This window comes from Acanthisitta chloris, unplaced genomic scaffold (assembly GCF_000695815.1).
Source record: "Acanthisitta chloris isolate BGI_N310 unplaced genomic scaffold, ASM69581v1 scaffold6308, whole genome shotgun sequence".
In the NCBI taxonomy this organism is placed as follows: Eukaryota; Metazoa; Chordata; class Aves; order Passeriformes; family Acanthisittidae; genus Acanthisitta; species Acanthisitta chloris.
The window spans coordinates 65,200-91,490 of NW_008687548.1; the positions used below are offsets into that span (position 1 = coordinate 65,200).

Consider the following 26,291-nt stretch of genomic DNA (forward strand, 5'->3'; position numbering starts at 1 on the left):
CAAAGGTTTGAGCAGTTGGCCTGAGAACCAAAGCTTCACTGTTATTCCTTTTGGCACTGAAGCTATGAGAACTACAGAAGTTCTGGCAGATTGGCATCCCTCCCACACATACCACTGGCAACAGACATGATGTACTGTTACAGTGGTGCCATCAGAGACAAGGATCTCCAGAACCAGATTATACTGTTTAACAGATGATATCCTGGAATTCATTTCCTAGTGCTAGAACTTCATGTCTTGATTTTTCTATAATACCAAATCCTAATTTTTCATCATATAAAGAAAAGTACAGAATGGAAGAAAATATTTAAAACTGTTGAAAATGACTTTTCATTATATCCCTTACTCATGAGTTCTCCCTGAGGGATCCTCACTGTCTTATTTATACAGAAAAGAGGCTGTTCTAATCTGTGATATGGACATTTTGAAACACAAGACTAATTTTTTGCAAGTCTGTTCAGGGGATTAGCAAGCAGCATCTTGTAACTTAAAGTGTCCCAAACTACTTTAAAGTTTGGACAATAGTGAAAATTAATAGATATTCGAACTGTGAAATGTTGTTATTTATTTTCTGTAGTTGATTCTATCTCAAAGGTCCTTTTGTTATTGATATGAGTTACTGATGTTAGCTTAGTCATTCTTCAGGTTTGGATATATACTATTCATCCAACAGAATTCCTCGAACTGAAAAAAGAAAAGAAAGTTAAAATTTGAAAGTGAAGTTAAAAACTGCATGCAGTGAAGAAGGAGTCTACTTAAAAGAAATCCATAAAAAACCACTAGCAAACACAGAAAAAAGCAGATATGACTTGGAAAATGACAATTTTAGAGTAAACAAAAGGCAAAGTGCTATTAAAGCTAAAGCAATGTTATTAAAAGATGTGCTAATTTTCAGTTAAATTTTCTGTAAAAGACCAATTAGTTTAAAAGGCTTGACAGCATTAACAGCAAAACATAAGCATTCTGGTAATTATACTTTAAAAAATGATTGAACAAATGGGAAAGCATCTACGAAACATTTGCAAGTGCTTCACTACAATTCCAGAGCATGGGCTAGGTGGCACTGCTAGCTCAGATATGTGTCAGACTTTTCTTGTTATTTACCCAGTTTCAGTGTCTATGATGCATTTCCTTTTTTCTGTGTTTAAACTACACCTATTTCATATTCTCATTCCAGATGCTGATTAATGCAATGTTATACAGATGTCCAGTGTGGGGTTCAGTTAATGACAGCAGCAAACAAGTATTTCCTCAGCTACAATTTTGCACTCAACTAAAGGGAATCTTCACCATCCCTGGAAAGTGCCTTGTTACTTTAAGTACAACAGCACCTTTCCAAAGACATTCTGTAGATCAGTTTCTTATAAGTACTGGCATATCCAGGCCATGTACCCTCCCACAGAGCAAGTAGAAGATCACTCTCAAATTAATTTCGGTGTATTATTATTCCAAGGAAATGGATATTGGCTAGTTCATCTTTTCAGTGTCCCCCCAGTTCCAAATAGGCAAGAGGTAATGAGAGGACTCTGATTTTTCTGACAATCAAGAGCGTGGACAGACAGTTTTTTCCTGAGTGTTAAATATGTTAGTACAGAAGGAAGCAACCCTATCTAGCAGAAGGTGACAAGTTACATCTTCCTATTCACCCATCATTTCTTCCTTATGGCTGGATGTTTTCTAATCTGATGCAATACTGGAGCAGTCCATCCTGAAATTTAGAATCTTTTCTCTCACTGATGAAAAAAACTAAAACGACCCAAAAAACATCATTTGGCTGCACTCATCTATCTGATTAAATGGTGACATCCACATCAGTCATGGTGTGAAACCCAAATTAAGCCATTGTTCCAAGATAAATTTTGCCCCCTTTGCTAGTAAGTGTCTTAGCTTTGCCTTAACATTTGTCTAGCAGTGGGAAGTTTTTCTCTGGTGACAGCATTATGTTCTATCAACAGTAGACCTGGTTCTTTTCTCATTTGCATCAGTTTCTTCGTAGTGCATACACTCTCCTAGAGTCACTCCTGCTTTGCACACAAGTCAGAATTGGGCCTATTTTGTATTAATTGCACTGGGGTTTGGGGAGTGTATATTTTATTTTATTTTATTTTACTTTTATTAATGAATTTGTGACAGGTGCCTGACTTGAATCATTATTTTACTACTGGTTTAGTTTCTTGGTTTAATATGAAATCTGTAGTAAAATGAGCAATATGCTACAGTATGACTTCTTAGTAGAAATCTATTGTTCTACCATACGGGGTAATAGTGAACTTGCACTGTACAAAATCCAGATGAGCTAGGAGTATGTGTGTTTAAATCTTGGATTCTGGTTATTGCTTTAATTTGAATTACAGTAAGAGAGAGGAGGGTTGAAAATCAGTGAAGGCTTGCCTATTTTATTCCTAAAGGGTAATGATATTATTAGTACAATTTTAGACTTTTGCATGTTTTGCCAGTCACTTCAAATCTGCAGTCTATAAAATCAGGGTATTTTGCATGAGCCAGCATCCATCGCTCTCAGAGCAGGTGAACAACTCTTCTGTGTTGATTTATAGATGTAAAACCAGGAACACAGTTTTTAAGTAATACTAAATATCACTACTTAGAGAAGAAAAGGAATCAAAAATTTGTTACAAAAGAGTGGAGAAGACATGAGAAAAGACCATATAGCAGAAAACAGTATGCTTTTGTCAAGATATGTGCTTAAAGTGCCATATAGAATATGTTGAAGCACATTTTTCTGAGAGGACTTTTCCAGCTTCTACAATTACAGCACCTCCAACTTCTAGATCTAGCAGAATCTGGCTTTATATCCATGGAACTGGTGTCAAGCAGCATTGCTGCCTAACTGCAGGAGCAAAGGAATCATGCTCATTATTTTACTTCTGAGTGCTATATAGCACACAATGACAAAGCAAAGAAAATAGAATAAACTTAATGCCATTTTTTTGGTATTCTGAGTACTTTCATGTTGGAAAAGTATAGCACAGTGGGAAGAGTTGCCAAAGAGGATTTCCACCTCAGTGACATCAAGGAAGAAGTAACTGAAGAATAAACGATCATGCCTGAATGTCTTCTCTCTCTCACCATGGCAATTCCTATTAAACATCATGTAATTGCTCCAGACTTACATTCCTGCAAGGGGTCACATTGATTTTTCTATATGTTAAGAAAGGTTGGAGTATTGCACTTGAATTGTTACACAGTGCGTCCATATATGTAAGATATGATTTGAGGTTAGCTGTTATTTCAGACTAGCTGAATCTCCTGCTAATGTCAGTCTACTCTTTGCAGTACATTTTGAATTTAGAATATGTAGTGCCTTACCCAGTCTAATTTAAAATAATTGGAGTTGATGAGTTGCAAATATTTGCTTTAGGGCATGTATAACAATAACAATATGTTCCTCTCATTTTAATTTAGTCAACAGGTGAATAGCATATATGCCTATGTAAATAAGCAGAGAAGCTTGAAGTTATGAAACTTCAATGTAACAGTGAAAAACATTGCTGCATAGAACTCATTTTCTTCTGTTTTATCTGTCATCTCAAGTGAACAATGAAACTGAAGTTTCATTATACAGAGAAAGAATATCAAAGTAACATGGATAGGAAGCCAGTTCTGCGTTTTGATCTCAGGATAAAATATTTCAACTTGTACCTCAGTTTACCCATGTATTAAATACAATTATATTCTATGGATAGCACAATGAATTTCATTGAAAAGTATTATTTAAAAAGTATTATCTTTGGACAACAAGTGCTGTTTAAGAATTCAGTATTCATTTTTTACTTGGTTGGATTACAGACATTTATTCCTAGTCCTAAATTCAACAAAAGTCACAAATCCAGTAACATCAATCCTGTGAACTATGCAGTGAGATAATTTTCTCCTTGTATGTCCCCTGCACTTGCAAAGCTTCTGAAAACACAGACATCAGTGACATTATAAGAGATGGTGTATCCTTTTTTTGTTCAACATTTTTCCTTGCCCAGTACAATACATTGTGGATATTTAACTGAGTATGTCTGAACTATACCAGTATACTTTTAAGTGAACTTGAAAGTCATTCATCTGGATTTAAATTAATATTTAAAATACCCATTGTTTGCCTGACAGACCAGCAATGCTACAGATGCTGGCAAAATGTCAGTGTGGAGTAAATCTTCCCTAATAAACCACACTTACCCTATACCCTAGAGTTTTTTAAAAGGACCACCAGGATCCCAAACTCATCATACATTTATCTGGAATGAACTCAAGATGTTTAATTGATACATGCTTATGTCTGAACACTGTCAAGTCTCGTAATAAGATGTTTAGTACAATACATTGGTTAGACTGCTAGAGTCCAGCCACAGTAATAAGTAATGACATTTGCAGCACAAAGGCAGCTCCCCAACGAATTGGTGACAAGAGTAAAAAGGCAATCTAGCCTGTGTAAGCTTTAAATGTGGTCTGAATTTTACAATTACATGTCCTAAAGCCCATTATTAGACATGAAGGCGATGAGAAGGAAAGCAGTCATTGCATCACTACTAACACCAATTATAGGAAACATAAATCATTCAAATTTTTGTACTTTAATAAAAATCAGCCTGAATTGGTGTTTAAAAGGAAGGATCTAGTATAGGAGCCTAATGGGATAGAAGAAAATAGAGTAATTGGAGGCTGCTGTCTTTTCACTTTCGATATAAAATTATTTGAAGAGACAGCCAAGAACTTTAAACAGCAGAAACCCGGAAAAGTTGTAATTTGGATGTCTTCAGTTGTGACTTTAATGGTGTTTGCTTAAAGAGCTTTCTTTTATCTCTGCAGACATACTTCAATGACAATATCCTCACACTGATACGGACATTGGTAACAGGAGGAGCCACACCAGAGCTGGAAGCACTGATTGCTGAGGAAAATGCATTGAGAGGAGGTTACAGCACGCCCCAGACACTTGCAAACAGGGACAGGTGTCGAGTTGCTCAGTTGGCTTTGTATGATGGGCCATTTGCAGACCTAGGGGTAAGATCATGAGGGAAATGTAGGACCAAGGCTGGTCTATGCTCTTGCTCTCTCTCAGACTGAGTGAAAAATCTGTCTTAATAAGCATAGAATTTCTATTATGCAGTTTTATAGAGCTTTTGGATCATTTGACAATTTATGGTGCAGGGTACTAGGTTTGCTCTTAACCTTTTTTAGAAGCTTTATGACTGCCCAGAATCCTTGCAAGCATATTTCATACAGAAAATCCTGTGGTGGTTGTTCACTGTCAGCTAAAGAGACAGATGAGCTGATTGTGAGGATATAACCATTCTAACAATAATCCATTGTAAACACAAGCAATATCTATACCTTTTTAGGGTTTTAATAAGCTTATTTAGCATTTTCATGAAGTTTGCAGTTCGTACAGTGCTTATTATCTTGAAAACAAAGCTATAAGCTATAAAGCTATAAGCTTTGTTTTCTGCTGTTTCTGGATGAACTAAAATTCTTGTGAAATTTTCTGATATTTTGGCAGCACTATCTAAAGAGTGAAGAAAAAAACCCAGCAAACAAAAAAAACCCATACCAAAATCAAATAGAAAAATGATCTTTAAAAACCGTGCATTTGGATAAAGTATCTAGACACATTTTCTGGACCAGATCTTGAATTCTTGGGGCACCCACTTTGCTTTGATGATGATGTAGGATTTGATATTTCTTAAATTAGCCTTGTGTTCACCAGCTCTGTTCAAAAGGAATGGAGTGACCTTCACAGAAATGACAGGGAATCCCAGTCTGAGGATTAAGGGCGACAAGAGTACACAGAGAGAAGTGAACAGTCTCTATGTAGACTCTTTAGTAGTAGTCCTTATGTAGACTTTAGTAGTTTACATAGAAGCACAGTTGTAGCTAAGTCTAACAGATCGTCAAAACACTTTGGCATGTGGTGTAATATTTTCACAAATAAAACAAGCAATACCAATCCTTCAAATGCTGTTTCACCAGAGCCTCAGTTGTACTTCATCTGTGAAGTCAGAATGCATTAACACTCGTCATTACTGGAATCACTGTTTTAGATATACAAATCTAAACCCTTTTTGGCTAATCAAAACATTTTATACTATTTATGAAAAATGGCATACATTTCATCATTATTTTACAGCGGGGAGTATTTTATTATCCTTTTAACCCCACAGAACTCTAATTTCTGTTGTACTCCCTGGTGAATATTTTTGTCTGGATGACAGTATGGCTGCTGCCAAGAAAGGGTCACAGATACTAACAATTTTAATACCACAGTTAATGTAATTTGTAGAATATGCATTGCCTGATACCAAAATTTATATTTCCAGCTTAAAGCAAATCACTCACTCTATTCCAATTTGATTTCATGGACCAAGGCTCTCCAAAATAATCACTTTACGTAATTACTTATTTGAAATAAAACATTTAGATTATTCATTTCCTTGGGTAAAAGGTTCTTATTTGAGACAAACAATGGACTGTCTATATGTTGTCCTTTATTTATAAGTTCATACAGGAAAACTCGTTACCTGACATTGTGTTAATGGAGGAAAGGAAGGAAAAAAAATGGACCAAGGCTCTCCAAAATAATCACTTTACGTAATTACTTATTTGAAATAAAACATTTAGATTATTCATTTCCTTGGGTAAAAGGTTCTTATTTGAGACAAACAATGGACTGTCTATATGTTGTCCTTTATTTATAAGTTCATACAGGAAAACTCGTTACCTGACATTGTGTTAATGGAGGAAAGGAAGGAAAAAAAATGTGCTGTTCTCTCTCTCTTTTATTTTTTTAATCTCTCCTTTCTCCTAGGATGGAGGTTGTTATGGAGATCTATTTTGTAAAGCACTGAAAACATACAATATGCTTTGCTTTGGAATTTATCGATTAAGGGATGCACATCTAAGTACACCTAGCCAATGCACTAAACGGTAAGTCCAGTCTTTTAGAACATCTCCGATTCATTGTTCTTCAGTCTTCTTGGCCAGGAAGATCCCAGGGCCTGTAATAAATCTAAAAAAGAGCATTTTTTGCATAATTTTGCCACAACAGCTAACTCTTTGAGGACTTCATGATGACTCTTTAGCTGACTAAATTGTTTGATTTATGATGGTCCACTGTTTGCATGCAAGGAAAGGACTTCAGGTTTCTTCATATCAGTCAACTATAAGTTATGGGATAATAATTTAGATAGTAGTAGCTAGTCTTTTTTTCTGAATGCTCAAAAAATACTCCTGTGTGCTATCTGTACTAAAAGTACTGTCTGTATCTAATCATAATTTCTTCCAGTAAATGGAAACCCTTCTCTCAGTGGATGATATTTTTACTTCGATAGCCTGACGTCAGTGTTTTAAATAGAGCAGACACCCTTCCATCTTTGCAAACTGAAGGCCTTCTAGCAGCTTGCTTGATATGTGTCTTAATTAAGTGCCTCCTAGAAATACACACACAGACCTATAGCAGAAGTATCACAAATCTACCATCTGTTACTGTTTTGTGCTCTACAAAAAGCATCATTATTGAATGAACATAGCAATAAACAACCCTGCAGCCCACCAAAGTGGTTTCTTCTGTAAGAGTTTGGAAAAAATGGGTAGAAAAAATGATTTGCTGTTTCAATTTACACTGTACTTGTTATATTTGGGATTGTTTGTTGGATTAATAAAGCACTTCTCTCCCTGAAGCAGCTAAGCAGAATCATTATAAGCACTGAATTAATTGGCAAAGTTGTGAGCTTCATGTTCAATTTTTACTCATTTCTTGATTGGACAGAAAATGCCTATTGCCTTGCTTAAGTATGTTTTTCATATGCATGAAAATATTTAGCAGCTGCTCAATAAGCCCTTCCTACTCTGAGAGTGTGTTAGGTGAAGGTGGGGGTTCTTGAAATTGAGCAAGTTTTTATTTTGGGCCTGGGATTTATACTAAGCAATGTTGAATTCTTGGATTTGCAGATTTCCCTTTGAGGCCATGAAGGTACATGTGGAATGAATGAACAAAATTAACCTCACTATGAATTTACTGATATATTTTCCTTAGCTTGTTTTATGTACAGTCACAATCCAAACAAATAATTATATCCCTTGCTCTATTGACAGTATTTGAATATTTAATAACCATATGTATTAAATATGTATTTAAATAGAACTGCATGTATAATGCTCCTCTCCCTGCTTTTCAGCCATTCTTTGAAATATTTTTTGCGGAGGGTACGTTACTGGGTTTTGTCAATATGTAAATCTATTTGCTAGAGTCATTGCATTACAGTACAGCTAGAGAAAGGAGAATGATTTGTATGGTGTCTTCACTGAAAAATTGTTACATGACTTACTTGAAGAGCATCCTTCTCAGACATTATGTCTGTCCAACAGGAAACATACAGAGAGTGATAGCTGACATAAGAAGGTCCTAAATCACAGTGGGAATGATGTGAGCTAAAATTAGGTATACAGTGAAGGAAATAGAAATGCAAAAATCTGGTTAAATGTTCATGAGCTAATAACTCTAGAAGAAATCTTTAGTACAAATCTAAATGTGTTTTCTCTTTCTTTGTCTCTTCCTTTCTTTCCAGTTATGTTATCACAAATCCACCATATGAATTTGAGCTTGTGCCGACAGACTTGATCTTCTGTTTGATGCAATTTGACCACAATGCTGGCCAGTCCCGAGCCAGTCTTTCTCATTCCTCCCATTCCTCCTATTCTTCCAGCAAGAAGAGCTCATCAGTTCACTCCATCCCATCAACAGCAAACCGACCGAACCGCACCAAGACCAGGGATTCCCGGGAAAAACAGAAGTATGTGCAGGAAGATAGACTTTGATATGTGTATCTACTCCCACTGTGTGTGAAACTTGCATTCACCACCCATTCTCCCCAGTTAATGTTTCCAGCAGTAATGTCCCCTGTTTTCCCATGGAGTTCTCCCTTTTTGTACACATATTTTGCATATGTATGACAGTGTGCATGTGATTGTCATTTTTATTTCACCACCATAAAACCCTTAAGCACAACAGCAACAAAGCAGACGGACCAAAAGTTATTTATTATGCTAGGGGAGAATAAAAAAATAAGGATTCCAAACCCATAGGCACACTGAAAGCATAAATAACTCACTGCAGTTACTCTACATATCTGAAAATAGAGTATATTTAAGATGAACACTTGCTTTAGATGTCAGAGTTACACAAAGAAAGTCATTTAGTGCAGAAGTGTTGATGTATGTTGCGGTAGGGTTTTTTATATTCATATTTACAGGAGTTGCTACATTTATTTGAAGCTTATAAAACTATCCTATTGCAAACAAAAAAAAACCACACAGAAAAACTCCACAACCTGCAAAAAAATCTCTACTGATTTTTCACTCTTGAAGCTTATATTATACAGGGCTTACACTCTTTGTATAGATTATTGCTACGCACCTGCTTTATACCAAAGCAATATCAGGGACTTTTCTGCCTGTTTAAGGACTTTCTCTAAAATACTAGCGTTTTGGAGATAGTGTATTTTCCCTTTAATACTGAAATTATCTGGGCATGGAATTGTAAAACTCTAATGGTTTAAGTTTAGAAAGAGTCTAATTGCGTATTAAATTATTATTCTGTCTATTTATACTGCCACATGAATAGCTATATTTTCTTTCACTTTTGACATTTGGGATAAAAAGCCATATGTATCATAAATATTGGATGTAAGTCATTAAAAACTGCCTTCCTGGGAATTTAACATCTTTAAAAGGTGAATTAGTCGCCTTATGTACAGAATAAATAATGTTCAGAAAAGAGCAAGCATTTTTCTATGCTTAAGTATCTGATCTTGAGGGACTTTATTCCTTTCCCCAGATGGTAGTTTAACTTTTCCAAGTTAAGAATGTTGGTATAAATCTTCCAACAAGAGTCCTAATATGTGAAGATCCTCCAGAAATCCTGCTGCATGTTCTGCCTGTTTTTTTCAACAGGTGCATGCCAGTTGGCAGGAATACAGGGGAAGACAACTGAGTGCCTTTAAGTCTCCCATTTGGGAAGAAAAGATGCTGTGCTGTAGACAGTTAATGAGGAGAAGAGGTCTGGTTTGGAAATATTCACTGTGCTGAAGCATCATGTTCTAGGCACTTGCCAGAATTTAGTTCTTACTGAGTGTCACCAGTGACACACATAGCCAAAAAAATTGTGGCAGGGAACTAAATAAAGTAGTGGAGAGGAACCTATCCTAGACAGCCATAGAAATTATACTTCAAGCTTGCTTTTTTATTACTTTTTTTTTAAATTTCAAAGCCAACCTTTTGAAAAATACAATTAGCTCTAGCTGTATGGAGATTTTCCCAGGCTAGGGAGGGCAGAAACACATACCCTCTTCCCTGGCTACCCAGCAAGAAAGCATGCAGACAGAAAATAAATATTTAGATTTGGAATTATTAGCATTATAACTGCCAACCCACACAAGGTGCTTTTATGGTTAGTATTGTTTTCTACCTTCCCCTTCCCCAAGCATGATAATTTTGAAGATTTGCTTGCTGTGTGAATTGACAATGAAGCCAAGCACTTTTACTGACAAAACCTGGAACCATGTAAGTGGGCTACAGTGCAGTGCTAAGCATAATGATTGGAATACAGTATATATGTGTGTGTGTGCATTCAAATGCAGCTGTAAGTCCAATCAGTGAAATACGTTGCAAATTATGGATGCTCCCCTACAAATGAGACTATTACAGTTGCTCTTCAACATAAAGAAAAATTCATGTGTTTCTTTTTGCAAAGAAAGTTATAATGTTTTGCCCTAAGAATATTTATTACTACAAGGATGTGCCAGTTAAAGTGCTCAACCAGAAATATGACAGTTTAAAAGCATTGTAAAACTTACATAGCTTACTTCTTTTTCTAAAGTGCAACAAGGATGAATAGAATGGGCCAAGGTATGAAAATTAATGGTTCTGCATGACCTAGCAACTGCTGTGGGTTTCCTTCTATAACTTTGTCCTTGTGAAAACTTGTGAAATTAAAAAAAATAGTTACAAACTTTATTCAGTTATTGGTTTGTTTGTTTGGTTGGTCGTTTTGTTGATTTTCCTTTGCCTTTTTTTTCCCTCCAAACCAGAAGTAAAACTGGCTGCTGCTGCTGCTGCTGCTGTTGCTCAACCCTGGTTTATTTTTTATCCTCTCATCTGCTTGCCTTTCTAATTGCACGTGTCCTTTTGTAAACACCCAGGTTCCTGCTCAATGAAGATGCCTATCCTGGTGCAGATATTACTTTAATTTCCCATTCCTCATTCCAATTTCTTTCCTCCCTTCCCTTCCCTACCCTCCTATCCCCCATGTATGTTCATGAGCATCTTTTTATGTTGGCAATATTGATTGAAGATATTCGAGGGCAGTTATGCATTTTGGAAGAATTTTAATGACTTTGACACCAAAATGCTTTTCCATTAATGTTTTGTCTGTTTTCCATTTAGCAGGTAAAGGAAGGGTGTTAATATAAAGCCACTTGTCACATCCTACGTAACGATTTTATCCAAAAAAATAGTATTTGTATAGCTGTGCAGCTCAAATAGAAAAAATATAAACAACGTACATTAGAGAAGCAACTTGTCTAGTTTGTGAGCAGCAGAAGAGGAATATCTAATATGGATGCAAATCTGAATTCCTCAAATTATTTTGAAGTCTATGTCACCTCTGTCCTCTGTCCTAAAGTTAGAATTCTAAAAGTTTTGACTTTTAGTCATATCATGTGCAATTTCCACCGCTAACTATAGTCAGATTGATCAAATAGTGTATTACAGTGATGAAGATTTTCTGATATGGCTATACTAGTTAAAGTGGGAGGTTGGTCATTACAAGTAGAGAAATGCTTAAATCGACTATGCTATGTTGGTTTTTATATTGAAAAGTAACAGGAAATCTGTCCTATCCAAAGTCAAACATCCTTAGTGGAATGGTTAGGTTTTGAAAGTCAAAAAGTATCACCAATGTCAAGAGATGATGTTTTAGAGCTTTAAATGGAGGTCCCAGCATAGTTTCAGCATTGGAAACTAGGTTCTTGGTGAGCTTAAGTGTTGTCACAAAACCGTATCTAGCAAACCTGCAGCTTCTTGGAATGGGTTCCTACTTACCTAAACAGAGAGTCAGGCATTTTCCAGTGAAATTCCCATTGTAGAAAGTAAGACTTCTGCTGGTTTGAAAAAAAAAAAATCACTAAGAGCAAGTTCAGAACAGCATTTTTGTCACAATACTTTAGCTGCCTTGGACCAAAATAAAGACCTTCATAGAAGGTAAAAGTAGTTTCTTCTGTCTCCCTGCTACATGTAAAATATTCATTTACCAAACAAAGAATTGCTGAGCAGGTGGATCGACAAACTTTCATTACTTTTTTCTCATGCAGGAATAAATTGGAATAGGGCAGGCACAAACACATACATAGAAACTAATTTGAAACTTCAAGTGTCACAAAAGAGAAAAAAATGCATGTTTTACACAGCTGTAAGGTAACCTGGGATTATGGTGAGAATACAAATTTAGTAAAATCTTTGTGTTATGTTTAGCTAGTACTTTCTTTACCTCTTCTCAGAAGACGTTTGTTCAAAGTTTTTACAGAGTCCAGAATTAATGATAGAAATGTTAAAGCACCAAGACAATAAATCTGTTGGAGGGAATTGTTGAAGTCTTATACAAGTTGAAGAAATCTTCATTTTGTTCATTTTACTATGATTATTTATATTATTTTTTTATGCTGCAGGGATAACACAAAAATGCTAATTTTTATTTATTTGTTTGTAATAAGAGCATGAAGCATTTAGAACCTTCATGGATGCACTGGGATGCTGATAGCCCATTACAAACACAGGTGTTTGAGAGGAAAGTAAATGTTTTCTGCTTTCTGATACATGCAGTTACTTATCTGTTCCAACATCTCTCAGGTGATGCTGTCAAAAACAAATCTGCCAAACAGCATAGAAAGATCAGGGACTCTCTTGAATGGCTCTTAAAAAAATAAAACAGAAAACTATGCCTATTTTCACAATAATGTAGAAACTCATAGTGTAAGGATCCATATGCACATTTCAAAAGGATGAGTAACAGACTGAACATGATGGAGAACTAAAAAATGCTTGGTGAATATAACAATATATAAAGACTTAAAAAGAGGATTTTGTGAACTAATTTGTAGGAAAGAGTAAGTAGTTTATTTAAGATAAGTAAAAATCTGTGCTAAGACTCAGGGAAACATATGAAAGTCAGACTGTGAACCTAACATAAAAGACTGAAAAGTGTTTAAGGGATTCAAGAAGGACATTTAGTAACTAGGAGCAGAATATCTTGGTGTCCAAGAGTAAAGATGAGGAGCTTTAAGCTCACATTTCAAAGGTAAGTGTAGAGGTTGATGAACTTTCAGAGTAGATTCACTGTTATATAGTCAAACACAATTTTAACAGCAGAAAGGAGCAGGAAAGGTATAAAGCTGGGTCCAAGCATTTGTTGCTAGAGATGATAATGCCTGGATTAAGGTTTCAGCACTGGCAAAAAGAAATCTAAACAATAGAAAAAATTAGAATCTACTGGTTTCTGCATTTAATTATTAATGTTCTGTATTTATGACTGGCCAGGTAAAGGCAAAAACAGACTCGGTGCTTTTTAAAAGTTCAACTCCCTATATATGAGTTTTATTGTAAAGATTAACATATAAATAATTAGCTAGCTTTGAAAATTTCAGGGAAAGCAGAGGATTGGAAGTGCTTGACACTGGCTGCTGAGAAACAGCACAGTTCCTGCCCTTAGCACTCACACAGTTCTCCCCTTTCTTGCCACAAGATTGAATTAACTTGCAACAAGTTCTGTTTGTAAGGAAAGTTTGTGCACCATGTGTTAAAAAAGAAGGTAGTGATAAAAGTTCACAGCGCTTAACTTGCCTCAAAATAATTTTAAACACAAACCATTAGAAAACTGTTAGTTTGAAATTGTTTATGTGATCTCGCAAGGCTTTTAAAACATGATAACCATCACACTTTACACCTCTCTGAAAGGTTAGTTTAATCGTAGATCACATAAAATTGGTTTCCACAAATGCATAATGGTTCATGTGTCACACTTGAACTAAATGGTTTTTTAAATGGAGCTGAAATTATTTTGATGTGTACACATTCCCAGCCTTTTTTTTTCCTACAACCTTTCTTAAACTGGCCCCCATCAGGAATCATTCCCTTAAAGTCTCATTAATAATTCAGATGTTCTGATTACTTTAAAAGATCTATGGAATTGAGGCGCCTTTTTTTTTTTCTTTTTTTTTAACTGCTTGACAAAAAGATAAATGAATGTAGAAAGAAGCGCTAGGAGTCTGGCAAGCTGTAGATCATCTCTGAACAGATTGTAACTTTATCATTCTGTCAGGAAGAATAATTTAAAGCACTTAATCAGTTAGCTTCAGTGTGCAGGATGTAACATTATGAATTCCTATCGTCCAATCTGTTCAAATCAAAGGGAACTTAATTATAATAGGTAAGAGAGAGAGAGGGAGATGGGAGATTGAACAGCATTCAGACTCAAGCAAATTTAAGGGAGCAGGGAATTATTCACCTGGGTCACAAAGGAGTGGAGTATTTTAAAAAGAAGTAAAAAGAATTTTAGAAAAATTACAAGAAAAACAATGCAGTAGTTCTGTTTCCCTTCAGTAGTAAGGCACTAATGAGTAATATAATTCCTTTTATTTCAATTCAAATTTGTTTTTAAAAGTGTAACAGCAGGTAACAAATCTGATAAAAAAAAAAAAAAAAGATTAAAAAGATGCATAAAAGATGCATTCAATGGTCCTGAGTTTGGGGTGTGTGGTTGAGAAGTGTGGGTGTTGCACATAGATGCTTAAAATCTATATCAAGTGAAAGTGTTTAAATTTGATATTCACAAAAGTGACTGAGAAGTCCAGTAATTCTGGAAATGAATCTACTTCTTTAGAGGCTCTAACTTCAAAGCGAGTTGCTTGTTTTTGTTCATTAATGCCTAGATATTTATCCTTTATTCTTTCCAGTCTTTCAGTTTCTTTGCTTTACCTCCGAGTTTTTGTGCTCAGTCGTTGGCTTTCCAAGGTGGATTCTGCTTTGCTTCATTTTAATTAATTATTTCTTTAAAGATTAGCACTCCTTCCACTCCTGTCCTGATTCTGGATACTGCAGCATTTCAGTGGTTAGCAAAAATAGCTATTTGTAGTATGTGAGGCACTAAAGCCTCGGTAGCATCTTTGGTTCCCCATTGGAATGAGAACTAGTGCATACATGTAAGAGCAGCAGCTTGAACATGGCACACTTTATACCTTGCATGAATAATGAAAATGCCCAAAACCAAAAGTGTCCACTGCTGTGCCCTTGCATCTCCAGAATCTGGGGATGGAGGGCAAGAATGGAGACATCTGTTCACAAATACTTGTCAAAGCACAAGTGCCTAGTGGCTATAAGTCACTCCTTAGACCAGGAGTTTCTAAGTATTTGGATAGAGTTGCAATCGAGAAATTACAGCACAATTTTCTCTGTAAAGGGTTTAAGAATTTTTTTTTGAGAATTTTGTGAAGGTTTTGTCCTCACTTGCTTATAAACAGTGCAATATAATTGTTACAATGATAAACAGCCAGAGAATGGCTCCAATGCTGCAGCATCTCAGCATCCTCACTCTCTCCCACATTTTTCCTAGCCCACCTTCAAGTGGTACCATAAAATTCCTCCTGTGTCCATGGAAGCAGACACTGCCCTTAAGTGGAATTAAAGGAAACAGCTTCCTCTCTAATCTTACTTTAAGTCCTTGCTTCCTTTGTCTTTCTGTCACCTATCATAATCAATCCATTCATGATTAGCTGGAGCCTCTTCTATAGTCATCTGCTGCATCTGGTGTGTTCCATACCCCTCCTTAAATTGTGGAATTCAGCAGTGGCCAAGCATCCATGTTTCAAAGTAGCGATGTTATGCCCACCATACGGAGGAAGGCTGCCCTCTGGCAGTGTGAATACAACTCCTGTTTGTTCTAGTACCAACTGCAGAAAGTTCTTTATGTTCTCCTGCATGATTTCTTAGCCAGCAGTAGCAGCTACCCTGCGGTTGAAATGGTTCAGAGAAATCTCTGACTGTTTAGGTGCTCCTCTGTGTATGGATTCATGTTCTTTCCTGCATTACCCTTATCCCAGCTGCTATCCCTGGCTTCTCAGTTTAGACTTTTATTTGTGTCATTTTTTTTCAGTAAATGAATCAGAGCCTGTTCACCTAAGCATGGGGAAGAAAAAGGTGCTCTCTTACATCCAACAAGCAAACTAGCATATTGGCAGTTTTCTTTAGCTTCTGTTATCAAACCTGCAAACATATCATCTTCCTTTCATGAACAGTATTTTCAGAGGTATTAATCTAATGCACTGTACTGCTAGTAATTAGTCAAAGTCACCTTCTGTTGATCTCTTTTCTCTGTAGACTTTACTGACTGCTGCCCCCCCCTTTTTTTTAATGTTTTTGTGTATATGTGCTTCACTAATTAAAACTTTCATTTTCCCTCCTTATTCTGTCTCTACCCATTTTGCTCCTTAGCAGAAAAGAAATGGTTTACAGATGAGCCGGATAATGCCTATCCCAGAAACATTCAAATCAAGCCCATGAGCACTCACATGGCCAATCAGATCAATCAATATAAATCGACAAGCAGCTTGATACCACCAATCCGAGAAGTTGAAGATGAATGTTGACTCCTTCGAGGCCAGAACTATTTTTTTAAAGCCTGACAAACTTCATGAATGGTGATGTGACATTTATTCCTCTTACATGCTGAACCACTGATGGAGAAGTTAAGAAGGGCAAGCTTAATGGGAAAATAAAGTAGACAGATCTCTGTTTGTCTGCCTTTAATATTGCTTCCACGTATTTTGGAAACTATTTCATTTATAAATTAACATAATCATAATACAAATCATGTATAGCCTCTAGCATTTTAAATTATTTTTATTTATTAGAAAAAATATATTTTTCTTTTTTTTTTCATTGTCAAGTATTTTCCCTTAAAAAGAACTGCATATGTGGCCAGACTCCTGAGAATTAAAAAAACCAAAACAACAGACCTTCAGTCTTTGGCTTAAAGGAGAATGATGGTCACGGTTATAAGGACATGTAATTAAGGGAGACAAATGATATATTTACAAAAAGGGGGAAAAAATGGTCCAACTTGTATTTTAGTAACTAAAAAACAAAAACAAAACCCAAACCAAACCCCAAAACTACAACAGCAATTCACTAAAGTGTTTCTTTACCAGAAGATATGTATTTTGTTCAGCATTGACACCAGCTCTTAATAAACTAAACTTATTTATTTTCAAAGTTGAAAGTCATATTTTTGTACATGTAACATTCTTCTGAAATATTCTTTGTTTTATTAACAAATGTAGATCATCCTAATTGCCAGTTATGTGAGGGTCCAATAACCCCACACACTGTGCCCTCCCCCTTCTCGCGTGCACACGCACACACACACACACATAACCTGCAGAAACCCAACATTTCTGTAACACTAGCACAGGGAATGTCACTACCCTAAACCAAGGGCCATGTAGATAAGGTGCACTTTCGATAAATGACAAACTGGCAATTCCACTTCAGCTCCCATTAGCCATCAGCAGTTGCTAACTTAAGGAAGACAAGCTTGGCAATGCCTCTTCTTTTGCCACGTATTACAGTGCTTTAATCCAGAGTGCATAAAATAGTGCATGAAATCATAAGTTATAAGCTGTCTCATCTACCATATTTTGTTACACCCTTACTTCAGAAGTGCTGATGGCCTTGCATTGGTCTGATTTGGTTCAAATTCTTCCTGATAATGTATAGAGGTTTAGCTCCAGATCTTTGCACTTTGGTGATAGCTTATAGCTTGGTAAAAGGCACACTGAATCTCCTTTTGGTGAGTTCAGATCAAGATAAAAACTGGTTTAGCCTCAGCTCTATATGCCACAACATGCTGTTCTCAGTTAATCCTTGCACCAAGCAACATCCTATGTCAGCAGGTTTTTTTGTTTATTTGTCGCTTTTTTTTTCTTTAATTTATTTTCACTTTGCTGGGACACCACACATAAAAGTACAGTAATAACCAAATCAAAATAATAAAAGTAATGAATGTATTTATTATGATAACATGCAAAAGGCCTTTGATGGGTGCCTTTTGTGTCAGCAGTTTCACAAAGTTGCCAACAACCTTTATAGCCATCGGACAAAAATGTGATATTTCATATTTGTGCTGCAGTATCTATCCACCCAAGCATTTGATGTTCTAAATGATTTAGTAACTCTCTCTATCTCAAATAAGCAACATCTGACACAATTGTGTGAAGAAAAGAAGAAAAAAGAAAAGGCTGTTCTAATAAGGAAACCAAAACCAAAACCCCAAAACCAGAGTCATCAGGAAAGGCAGATTTTCATTGTGCAAGTTAACTTTAGGCTTTGTAATTTTGCAGAATTGTTAAACACCACAATAAAACATACCGTGATATTTTTATCATTAGAGAAATATCAGTGAATCAAACAAATGCAAAGCAGATGATGAATTTATTGTGAAAACACTGATGTCCACTATATAATCCAACATTTAGGCCAAACTATCTCAGCTTTGATGTTTGTTCACTGGCTGCAGTACAAGTATAACCATACTAACACATAATAGGCTTTATTCTGGAGTGACTTCTTGGACTGTGACTATTTTGTTGTTACATTTTGTAAAATAGCTATTTAAAGACAATAACAAGAATTGTTAATACAGTATCTGTAAAATTGGATTGTTTAAAATAGTTCACTCTCCTACAAAGTACCAAAACAATTCAAGCAGGTTTTCATTATTATTTAGACCACGTTTAATGCATTTCACAGTCCCCAAAAGAGAAGGTCATTCCAGTGAGTTCTTCCAATCTATGCTGCTTCAGCTACTGACATGTTATTATCTACGTCCGGTTTCTGCATTGGGTCATGTTAAGCCTTTTCTTTGAAGTCAGTGCTCCTTTTTCATTTATGAACTGCATTCATATTGTAAACAGAATGAAAAAAGCTGGTCCTGGGTACAGGAGAATTGCAGAAATTTGTGTTCCACTTCACCAAGTACGTGTGAATTCATTTTTTCTTCTTAGAACACTGGTGTTTACTGTAGGGGCACAGAACATTATATCTTACACCTGATCATATACAGTACCGTTTCTGAGTGTCTTTCCTTCAGAAGTGAGCATTCACTGGATAAAACATGCTCACTAATCAAATGCAGCACTCCTACATAGCTAATGTTTCTGTGTGTCTCTCCAGTTTGTCACATGCAAAATTATAATGCTACCAAATGTACATAAATAAAGGACAAGATCTGAACACTCATGCTCTCTCCCAGCACAGATAATTCCATATGTAATGACAGATAGACAACAACACCCATAGAGCGCAAACAAGACAGAGAGAAACAGGTAGAGGTAGGGGTTTAAGTTTTCCATTTATAGAAAAGCTAAAATTAATCATCTTTTCTTACTCCTATTTTTGATGATCGAAGAGGTAGGACTGACTTCTAGCAATTAAATGGAGGAACATGTAGAAAACCTGTTGGGGATCTTAGATATTTAGCCATTAATGACTACATTAAGGCCAGCACCAGTATGTGGATATATGAAGTTACATCAAAGCAAGTGGCTGGGAAAGGGATCTAAATGATAGCTGACAGACCACATGATGAGTGATGTAGGAATAAGTTCTTGATCTTTAATAATAATTCTTAGTCCTTTCTCAAAAGGCAAAAAGAAAAAAAGGGTGTGGGGGGGAAAGAATTTCAGCTTTTTCATTAATTGTACACACAATTAATACAGGCTATATAATTCTTTTGGCAACTTGTGTTGGATTGATAGTGTCTCTCTCTGTGTTTGCATATATGCATGCCCTCATATACACAGATCATATATGTCTATGTCTATATACACACACATATATGTGTGGGTGTATATATGTATTTGACAGAGTCATCACAAGAAGACGGTCGTCATTTCTATTGTCTGTGCGTTGGGGTGAAGAAAGACACAAAGAAAATATGTGACTTAGAGGCTAGCACATGGCAGAATTGTATCTTCTGTTTCCTCCTGATTTGACCCAAAAGCAGACATTCCTGTTAGTTTTATGAGGGATACACTGACATTATGCTGCAGACCCTCCTCTCACTGCTGCGACAGGCACATGCTCCTCTCCCCTCCTCACACCCATGCATATTCATACTCCCACATTGCCAGAAAGTCTGCTGCCCTTCTCTGTTTGATGGTTATTATTTTAATTTGTCCTCTGAAACCCATGAGCCCTAAGATGAAATTATAAAACTGTCCACTGATAGATTTAGTTGGCAAGTGCCAAGCCAGGCAAAAGTTAAGGAAGGTATTAATAAAATCAGATAATCAGAGTCTAAATGCAATTTTTAAGGCCTTGTGAGTGTCTTACTGTTGCTTCTAGGATGACAACTATACAATGTATTTGTTGATAAGGAAAAAAAAGATTAAAACTGTACTTGTACAGTTCTAATGTTCTAGAATTGTCACAGGCATTTTAATGACTCTTCTTTCAAATCAATGTTGAAGGTAGGAAGTACACATGGCAGAAATTACAAACCCCTTGACCTTGATCTGAGCTGGGCATGGTCAGCTAGCTGGGTGTGAGAAGACTTGACTGGCCTCAGCCAAATATGGAAAAGAGCAAAAGTAGTTTGCATGTGCTACACAAGAGACACTACCGAAGTATTAGCTTTTTATTATAGCTAATTGGGTCATGGGGGTGAGATTATTGTTGGATATTTTTCACCTGTGTAAGGAAGAGTTCACATTTCTTGAACTCTTCATATAGTAGGAGAAGAGGGAGAAAGCACAATAGTGTGTTCTCATTCAGGGAAGACTGGTTGTGTTGGGGGGGCAGCGTGATGTGCGTGGTGAGCGTGTGTGTGTGCGTGTACGTATGTGTTCTACATCTAACAACTACTGCAATAATTGGATGCATAAACTAATGCATGGCCAAAAAAGCAATAAATTGCAAATAGGTAGTTACTTGTATTTTCACTGCTTGGTCACACACCAGCCAATCCATAAACACGTTAGCAACTGCCCTGGTCTAGCTGTCTTGTATGGGCTCAAAGTCAAACAGAGAGCAGGTGCTTAAATGGCTTTACCAAGAAGTGGATTCCTAAGGGCTTGTGGATCCCAATGTATTTGAAATGAACACATGTTGAGGTCAGTGTGTGTGTGTGTGTGTGTGTGTATGTTTGTGTTATTTTGTTTTTAAAGCTGTTATCATGATGAATTTCTTTAGCACCAAAAGAGGTGTGTGTCTCACCTTTCATTTCTAGTTTTGAATGTGTTTAAACAAAATAACCAAGTGTGTGAAAGGCGAGGAACAGGACAAAGTGAAAACAGAAATCCATTCCCTGTGTTACAGTGGATTGGCCTGGGAATATCTGTCAAAGTCAATGACAGATGCATAAAAAAATTCATGGGTAAGGAGAGCTCTTTATATTCTTTCTTTTGTTTTTCTTTCTGTGCCATCTGAACACCAAAATACCCACCATATGAATGAGCATCTTTTTAATTTTACTTATTTTTTTTTAAAATTCTGAGGGTGTTTGAACAATCACAGGCTTAAGGGATACAGGGTTTTTTGAAAGTCATTATATATGCACACCAGGTCTCCTAATATTCCATTAGCAGGCCTAATATTTGTAGTACTTTTGTACTGAGCAATAGTAATGGGTATGGGTTACAGCCCCCATCTGAAATAATGAAAGGAATGGAGTAGCTGTTCTGCTGTGGTTGTTGTCCAGGATGGTACATAGGCCTATAGTGCTGATAATTCTGTCCAAGCATTTATCAAAGCTATATTTATATAAGCAATGTATCTATTCTGCACAGATTTTTCTCTACTATAGAACACGCAGCTACACTGAAACTGTATAGTCTCTATGCAGTAGTCTATATAACCAAGTAAATTCCACTGAAGTGAATAGCTAGGACCACTGGTCTAATGTATCTGTTCCATACAATGGTGTGTTACTGTTAATTATCAAAATGAGAAGGGGTAGGGAAAATGAAGAAAAGATAAATTATGAAGTATTTCTTTTATTACTTTGGGTGTCTAATTTAGAACAATATCTAACTTAAGAAGGTAACACAGTGATGCTGCGTCTAATTAGAAATTTAGTGAGGTTGAGAGAAGGCTTCTTAATGCTTCTGTCAATGCATTTTAGAGGAGATCTTTATAACTTAAAAAAACAAAACCAAAACAAAACAGAATACATCATATAGCCTGTTGAATACATGTAATAGAAAACATAGGTTTTTCAGATATAAAAAATGTGGCATATGAGCATTTTGTTGGCTGGAAATTAACTAACAGGAATCACATGAAAATGTCAACAGAAGTTATCTCAAGCAGTTAAAATATGCCGCTTCTGCCATGGTATATATTGGGACACACGTGCTTAGCCAATGCAAATAATCTAACCTCTGTCCAAAAAAAAGTTGATAAGTTTAACTTTTACTTTTCTGTAGAGTTCAAGACTGATAAAACCTTTTTTTCCTTCAGAAAAAACACACACATGCTACATGTATGTACACAATATACTTTGATTGCTTCACCTGTCTATTTAGTTACAATTTGGGAGTGGGGATGGTGAGGGGGTACACTGAGAACCAGCTACCATCTTAATGGAGAAGTTCATCAAGAAAAAGGAGTATGACTTCATCATTTTACTTTTATCATTATGGGTTGGTGAGAGAGAACAAATGCTGGTGCTCAGAAATGATCTACCTGACTTTGTCATATGTAATATCCAGTGATAAATATATTGTCCTGTAAAAAGGGTTTGTACATAACTTGTACATGGTTTCATTTTGTATTTTTCTCAGATTAAAATTTATGTATTTGTGTTCTAAAAGAAGGAGAGATTGCTCTGTTTTCTTTTTTCTCTTCAAAAACCATGTATCACCAAGTCATGAATAATACACCATTCACAAAACCAATGCTATTAATACGGTGAACCAGCTGCCTTTATTTCTTGCTTAAGCTCCAGAATCAGCTCCTTCCTAATAATAACAACTAATATCATCTGCTGTGGAGTATGCTATGAGGGCTGTAAGCAAATAATTCTGCAGTAACAACAAATGACACCCTAGCACCAATTTTGTGGTCAAATACAGTTATAGTCTGGTTTAGTTTAGCTACTTTATGTGGTCGAACAGAGCATTTCACAGCACCTTTAGCTCTGATAGGTGAGGTTATGATGAATTGAAAATTTTGCTAAGGAGTCCGAAGATTTTCTGTTTTTTCATGATGAGTACATTTAAAAGTTATTTGCAACTTTTGGACTATGCTTCAATTGTAGTGCAAGAATGATAAACCTTGTTTGATTCTGAACAATGAAGAGGAAAGAAGAGGAGCATAGCTCTGTAAAAGACTCAGGCATCTGAAAAAACCCAAAAAGTACAAATTGTCAATTGGTCCTAACTCAGAGATAAATAATGCAAAGAATCTGGTAAAAAATGGTTGTACAGGTGTTTTGTAAGCAAAGAAGAGTCTTCTGGGCAGAGAGTGGGGTGTAGGGAGGGAGAGAAACAATGGACAACAGTATTTGTCCAGGACTATGGAGAACTGTGTAAGAAAGTGGCTCAGCATCAACATCAGTAAAGCAAACTGGTCCAGCCCTCACTGAGTTCACTTGTCCAAACCACACTTAGACTCTCTTACTAGGGAAGAGAGTTTTTGTACTATAAAAACTGTCATGTCTGTATAGAATAGTTCAATGAAAGGACTCCTTTATGTTCGGAAATCTGTATGGAGATGACTACTTTAGATGTTATTCCTTGACCTTTCCCCTGCTTGCTGTCAGGCACTGACTAATAAGCTTGACTTTTAACTACTGAAAGAGAATCATAAAAGAGGAAGTGATGGACAGCCATCTAAGGCACCATGAACAAGCAACCATTTTTAAGAACTATAATTTATCACAGGTTTAATCATGTGTTTGTTCCCTGAGCAAGAATCCGTATCACAAAAGAGGCATTTATCCATACATAGACATCCATGTATTTATGTGTGTACATTTTTGTGTACACACATGAATCACTACCTACTCATTTGTTTAGGCTTTTGACTCCTAGATAGCACAGCTTGCTGTCAAAGACACTTAAATCAAACCTGGCCATAGAAGAGCTAAGGTAAGAAGCTGTTTTGTTGTGTACCTGGAGCCCTATTACTCACCAGTACACAGGTTAGATTGAGCAGCATCCTATGCAATTCCCCCAAAATTATATAGTAGTCCTAGTAAGTAAATGGTTGCAGTGAATGAACAGGATAGTCGCAGCTTTTCTAGACTGTAAGACAGTCCCTGCTACTCTTTCACAATACTTCAATTATGTATAATAACTTGATAAGTATTTTTTTTTAATTATTGTAATTAAAAATATATGGTTCAAGCTAGGGAGGTGATTTCATAAACATAGCTTTGTGCATCAAAGGAGTGCCGTAGAGGGACAAGGGAACTGTGGAACAAACCTTTGCCTCACAGCCCAAAGATTTGCCATAATCTCCTATAACACTACAGATAAAAACCAAAACTAAAACCAAAACCAAGCAAACAACAGCCCCCCCCAAACCTAATCCCCCCAAAACTCGAAACAAAAAACCACCGCTAACAGCAACCAAACAAATCCCACAACAAAAATCAACCAACCAACCCCCCTAAAAACCTGCAATAAAATACAAGTCTTTTTCCAGTCGTGCCTCACCACAAGCACACCCATTGCCACCTGCAGGCCCTAGGGAAAAAATGTTATTTTAAGAAAAACTGTAAATCTCTCACTTCAAAGGCAGAGAATATTCAGACCTATTTCTAAGCATTAAGGAAAAGGCAGTCTGTGACCCAATGCATGATTTCTGGCTATATGTACTTGATTGACCTTTTTAAAAAGCACTTTCCTACCCCCTCCGGCCCCAGGCCTGAAAATACATATATATTTGGTTTCATTTCTTCTAAACATTCATTATGCAAAAACTTTCATCTACATCTGAGTCTAGTTTGTCTGGTTTTACTTTCTTATTTTTCTTTCCCACCAATGAGACACTAGTGTCCACTGAGCAGACACTTTCATTCTCTGTCAAAAAGATCTTACAGTCTGTGGGAGAGTGAGTTCAAAGTGTCCCAGTGAAGATGCTGGAGAAAGAGGAACATTCCAGAGCACTTTGGGTTTCTTTTTTACAACTCTAATTTCTGCTTTCTTTTCCTGCATGGAAGAAGAAACTTCACTTTCCAACATACTTGGAGATCAAACCACAGTAAAGACTTGCAAAATAAGATGTTGCATTTGAAACTTCTGATTGTTGAGAAACTGCAAACATACCTGGGGCTGTTTTTTTCAGTTTATCCAGTAAACTCTTCTAGTTAGGCATCAGACAGAATATAATATATATTTTTAAATGCATTTAGCTCACTTTATCTGCAGGGTGCATAATCCGTGTTTGCAGGCTAAATTAGGTAGCCCTCTACCCCAGGTCTACAAGCTTGAATGCAAGGCATTTTTAAAAGTCAATACCACAATAATTTAACATATGGAATTAGTGGAAGCAGGACTGATTCCTCTACTTCGAAGATAGCTTTGGTGATACCACTTAAAGACAAGAAAGGCCATGATCAGCACGTATATAATATTTTCCCACTGAGGAAGAGAATGCTTAAAAGACAACCCTTCCTTCTGATAGACTTTCTGAAGTATGCTGTAAAATTCATTTCCCATCTCCCCCACTGCACATGATCAGACGTCTCTGTTCTGTCTTCTCATAATGCACATACTTTACTGCTTCTTCTGCAATATTTGAGTCAGAAAATAAAAAAATCCTTTCATCTTCCTGTATATGGACATAGCCATAATGGAGAAATACTAAAAATGTGCAAGACAGTGGAACTTAGGGAAACCCAAAAAGTTATCAGGTTAGTCTACCAAGTCTCTCATGTTAATGAATTGCTTCTTGAGAAAGAACATCCTGAAGAATCAAATCTAAGAAGATTATTAAAATTCTCAAATTATTTTAAAACTCATGCAATGACTGGGAAAGCTGGAAGGAGAAGAATAAGAGATGTTTAGGTGTGTAGAAAATGACATCTGACAGTTGAACTGGAGAGGTTTACAAAGAGGGGATTTGGAGATGGGTAGAAGCTTGGGTAGATGGGTGACTCAGTCTTTTGCAAGGATGGCAGGTGTGGAAAGAAATAATTTTAAATTGGCCAATTGCTTTATCATTCCTCTTTC

General features: G+C 36.3%; 1 protein-coding gene across 3 annotated transcripts in view; it reads left to right on the forward strand.

The window, feature by feature from the left end:
- LOC103807898 (calcium-activated potassium channel subunit alpha-1) overlaps nt 1–17,451 on the forward strand; it is a 66,084-nt gene extending 48,633 nt beyond the window's left edge. The window contains exons 7-11 of one of the 3 annotated variants that reach the window (XM_009080646.1): nt 4,819–5,013; nt 6,815–6,933; nt 8,574–8,798; nt 10,883–10,911; nt 16,546–17,451. In XM_009080646.1, the coding sequence (XP_009078894.1) occupies nt 4,819–5,013; nt 6,815–6,933; nt 8,574–8,798; nt 10,883–10,911; nt 16,546–16,700 (723 nt within the window). In that variant the 3' untranslated portion in view covers nt 16,701–17,451. The remainder of the gene's footprint in view (nt 1–4,818; nt 5,014–6,814; nt 6,934–8,573; nt 8,799–10,882; nt 10,912–16,545) is intronic. The other 2 variants (XM_009080647.1, XM_009080648.1) reach the window with 2 other exon arrangements.
- Nucleotides 17,452–26,291: the final 8,840 nt, after the last annotated feature.